Consider the following 4996-nt stretch of genomic DNA (forward strand, 5'->3'; position numbering starts at 1 on the left):
TTGTTTGGCTTCTTTTGAAATGTGTTAGGCCAAACTTAAACATTTTATTATTTTAATATTTCTGCTGTTACAATGTTTCCTCTGTCCCTGCGTTGCCTTATGGGATAGAAAGAAATGGCTGCATATCAGTATATATTTTGATTAAGAACTGTCCAGCCATACACCATGAACATTAGATCTGAGCAGTGAAGGGAAGAATAATTAGAGGATTGAAGTGGTTGAGCTGGAGACTGGAATCATGCATTACATGCCAGTATTCAAGGTCCTGTTGGCAGTGTAAAAAGCTGTGTAGAAAAGTGGATCATGCCACAAATCATTGATCGCCAATGTAATTAACAACCTCTATTGACTAAAAATCTATTCATGAACTACTCTAAATGCTGACCATCGGTTGTATGTATGTTTTTATTTAAGCAATTTTTGTTGTGTTTTTTCTTCAGATTTTCTCATATTAAATGCATTGTATTATTTTTTCTTCTTAAAGGGCTCCTCCACACAAAATGATCAAGGTGGAACTGTGGAACAGGGTTAAGGTAGAAGCTCCCTTTCTGAATCATCTCAGTGATTCCTTGACATCATAGGCAATCAAGGGATCATAGTCTTTTGAGGATCTGTGTGTCTGAGAGAGGGCTATTGCGGTACAGACCAAATTGTGATCCTGGAAGTCGCTGGGATTGGAACTTCCTACTGACAAACCGAAACATTGGAATATATAAACACACTACTCCTTACCTTTTCCTACACAATCAGTCCCCATTTGATCTAGTGCGAAGGGGCCCATTACTCTTTCAGATGGAAGTGCCTGTGAGACAAGTAATTGTTCAGCTGACTGGTTTTAGAGACGCAGAAAAAGATTCTTTGGCCGGAATGCTTAGCAAGCTACCCTGTGAATTTATTGATAGTGAAGTAAGTACACTTTTTATCATTAGATCATAATTTACCTTTTATCAAAATAACCCAGTAAAAGAAATGTGTGTATGTGTATATATATATATATAATATACAGTGGGTACGGAAAGTATTCAGACCCCCTTAAATTGTTCACTCTTTGTTATATTGCAGCCATTTGCTAAAATCATTTAAGTTCATTCTTCTTCCTCATGAATGTACACATAGCACCCCATACTGACAGAAAAACACAGAATTGTTGACATTGTTGCAGATTTATTAAAAAAGAAAAACTGAAATATCACATGGTCCTAAGTATTCAGACCCTTTGCTGTGACACTCATATATTTAACTCAGGTGCTTTCCATTTCTTCTGATCATCCTTGAGATGGTTCTACACCTTCATTTGAGTCCAGCTGTGTTTGATTATACTGATTGGACTTTATTAGGAAAGCCACACACCTGTCTATATAAGACCTTCCAGATCACAATGCATGTCAGAGCAAATGAGAATCATGAGGTCAAAGGAACTGCCTGAAGAGCTCAGAGACAGAATTGTGGCAAGGCACAGATCTGGCCAAGGTTACAAAAAGATTTCTGCTGCACTTAAGGTTCCTAAGAGCACAGTGGCCTCCATAATCCTCAAATGGAAGACGTTTGGGACGACCAGAACCCTTCCTAGAGCTGGTCGTCCGGCCAAACTGAGCTATCGGGGGAGAAGAGCCTTGGTGAGAGAGGTAAAGAAGAACCCAAAGATCACTGTGGCTGAGCTCCAGAGATGCAGTCAGGAGATGGGAGAAAGTTGTAGAAAGTCAACCATCACTGCAGCCCTCCACCAGTCAGGGCTTTATGGCAGAGTGGCCCGACGGAAGCCTCTCCTCAGTATAAGACACATGAAAGCCTGCATGGAGTTTGCTAAAAAACACCTGAAGGACTCCAAGATGGTGAGAAATAAGATTCTCTGGTCTGATGAGACCAAAATAGAACTTTTTGGCCTTAATTCTAAGCGGTATGTGTGGAGAAAACCAGGCAATGCTCATCAACTGTCCAATACAGCCCCAACAGTGAAGCATGGTGGTGGCAGCATCATGCTGTGGGGGTGTTTTTCAGCTGCAGGGACAGGACAACTGGTTGCAATCGAGGGAAAGATGAATGCGGCCAAGTACAGGGATATCCTGGACAAAAACCTTCTCCAGAGTGCTCTGGACCTCTGACTGGGCCGAAGGTTTACCTTCCAACAAGACAATGACCCTAAGCACACTGCAAAAATAACGAAGGAGTGGCTTCACAACAACTCCGTGACTGTTCTTGAATGGCCCAGCCAGAGCCCTGACTTAAACCCAATTGAGCATCTCTGGAGAGACCTAAAAATGGCTGTCCACCAACGTTTACCATCCAACCTGACAGAACTGGAGAGGATCTGCAAGGAGGAATGGCAGAAGATCCCCAAATCCAGGTGTGAAAGACTTGTTGCATCTTTCCCAAAAAGACTCCTGGCTGTATTAGATCAAAAGGGGGCTTCTACTAAATACTGAGCAAAGGGTCTGAATACTTAGGACCATGTGATATTTCAGTTTTTCTTTTTTAATAAATTTGCAAAAATGTCAACAATTCTGTGTTTTTCTGTCAGTATGGGGTGCTATGTGTACATTCATGAGGAAGAAGAATGAACTTAAATGATTTTAGCAAATGGCTGCAATATAACAAAGAGTGAAAAATTTAAGGGGGTCTGAATACTTTCCGTTCCCACTGTATATATATCTTTAGGACCAGTTTTGTATTTAAAAAATAAATTGTTACATCTATTTTAAAATGGTGGCATAACACGAACTGTGTACTTTTTATATTATCTTTCACATTTTTCCTTCATAGCATAAATTTGAGTGAGAGTCTTGTGAGCAAGTCAGGCTGTTACATTGCACAGTGCCCCCAGTCTATCATGTTTCAGTTAGCAAAAGCTAGAGGTTTTTCATACGGAAAGAAGATGAAAGCACAGAAAGGACCTCCAGCAGTGTTTTCATAGTCCACTAAATAGATAGATGACACAGGAAGCCGCCGCAGTAGTAAATAGTGGTGTCACTGTCCTGGCTATGGAATATGTGAATTACAAGTGACTGAAAAAAAAATATATTTATAAAAAGTATTCACAGTGCTTTACCTTTTACACATTTTGTTAAGTTACAGCGTTATTCCAAAATGGATTAAATTCATTATTTTCCTCAACATTTTACAAATAATACCCAACAATAACGTGAAAAAACTTTGTTTGAAATCTTTGCAAATTTAATTAAAATAAAAAACGAAAAAAATCACATGTAATTAAGTACTGTATTTTCTGGCGTATAAGACTACTTTTGAACCTCAAAAAAATCCCCCAAAAAAGGGAGGTCGTCTTATACGCCGAGTATAATATCTCCAAGGTAACCTAAGTATAAGTATTACTGGTAGATGAAAAATAGGGGGGTCGTCTTATACGCCCAGTCGTCTTATACCCCGGAAAATACGGTATTCATAGCCTTTGCCATGACACTTAAAATTTAGCTCAGGTGCATCCTGTTTCCACTGATCATCCTTGAGATGTTTCTACAACTTCGTTGGTGTCCGCCTGTGGTTAATTCAGTTGTATGGACATGATTTGGAAAGGCACACACCTGTCTATATAAGGTACCACAGTTAACAGTGCATGTCAGAGCACAAACGCAGCCATGAAGTCCAAGGAATTGTCTGAAGACCTCTGAGACCGGATTATATCGAGGCACCTGGGGAAGGGTACAGAAAAGTTTCTGCAGCATTGAAAATCCTAATGAGCACAGTGGCCTCCATCAACCGGAAATGTAAGAAGTTTGGAATCACCAGGATTCTTCTTAGAGCAGGCCACCTGGCCAAACTGAGCAATTGAGGGAGAAGGGCCTTAGTCTGGGAGGTTACCAAGAACCCGATGGTCACTCCAGCGTTTCTCTGTGGATAGAAAAGAACCTACCAGAAGAACAACCATCTCTACAGCACTCCACCAATCAGGCCTGTATGGTAGAGTGGCCAGACAGAAGCCACTCCTCAGTAAAAGGCACATGATAGCTCACCTGGTGTTTGCCAAAAGGCACCTGAAGGACTCTCAGACCATGAGAAACAAAATTCTCTGGTCGGATTAAACAAAGATTGAACTCTTTGGCCTGAATGGCAAGCATCATGTCTGGAGGAGACCAGGCACCGCTCATCACCTGGCCAATGCCATCCCTACAGTGAAGCATGATGGTGGCAGCATCATGCTGTGGGGATGTTTTTCAGCGACAGGAACTGGGAAATTAGTTAGGTTCGAGGGGAAAAATGAATACAGCAATGTACAGAGACATCCTTGATAAAAACCTGCTCCAGAGTGCTCAGGACCTCAGACTGGGGTGAAGGATCATCTTCCAACAGGACAGCCAAGATAACAAAAGAGTGGCTACGGGACAACTCTGTGAATGTCCTTGAGTGGCCCAGCCAGAGCCCAGACTTGAACCCAGTTGAACATATCTGGGGAGATCTGAAAATGGTTGTGCACCGAAGCTCCCAATCCAACCTGATGGAGCTTAAGAGGTCCTGCAAAGAAGAATGGGAGAAACTGCCCAAAAATAGGTGTGCCAACCTTGTAGCATCATACTCAAAAAAACTGGAGGCTGTAATTGGTGCCAAAGGTGCTTCAACAAAGAATTGAGCAAAGGCTGTGAATACTTATGTACATGTAATTTTGTTAGTTTTTTTTTTTTTTATAAAAGAATTGCAAAGGTTTTAAACAACTTTCTTTCATTATGGGATATGATTTGTAGAGGGAAAGGTAATCATGTATTAAATCCATTTTGGAATAAGGCTGTAACATAACAAAATGTGGAAAACGTGAAGCGCTGTGAATACTTTTCTGGATGCACTGTATATTAATAGGTAAAACAGATCATACATATGTTTTAAATGATGTATCTGGAGTTCTGCTTTCATTTTTTTTTTATATGCCTATTACACATGTTTTATGGTTGGATGTAAAGACAAAAGGTTATTTCTTTTTCTTTTTTTTTTACCTTACTACATTTTGTGCACACAGATTTCCCCCACAATTTTGTAGTAAATGTTGTAA

At 40.4% G+C, this 4996-nt stretch overlaps 1 protein-coding gene across 1 annotated transcript in view; it reads left to right on the forward strand.

Annotated features, from left to right (window-relative positions):
• The first annotated feature begins 675 nt into the window (after positions 1 to 675).
• Positions 676 to 4996, forward strand: part of SLF1 (SMC5-SMC6 complex localization factor 1) — a 181734-nt gene continuing 177413 nt past the window's right edge. Inside the window, exon 1 of the mRNA XM_082247713.1 lies at positions 676 to 906. Coding sequence (XP_082103839.1) covers positions 793 to 906 — 114 coding nt within the window. The 5' untranslated portion in view covers positions 676 to 792. The remainder of the gene's footprint in view (positions 907 to 4996) is intronic.

The sequence above is a fragment of the Pelophylax lessonae genome (assembly GCF_965119305.1).
Source record: "Pelophylax lessonae genome assembly, chromosome: 1".
In the NCBI taxonomy this organism is placed as follows: domain Eukaryota; kingdom Metazoa; phylum Chordata; class Amphibia; order Anura; family Ranidae; genus Pelophylax; species Pelophylax lessonae.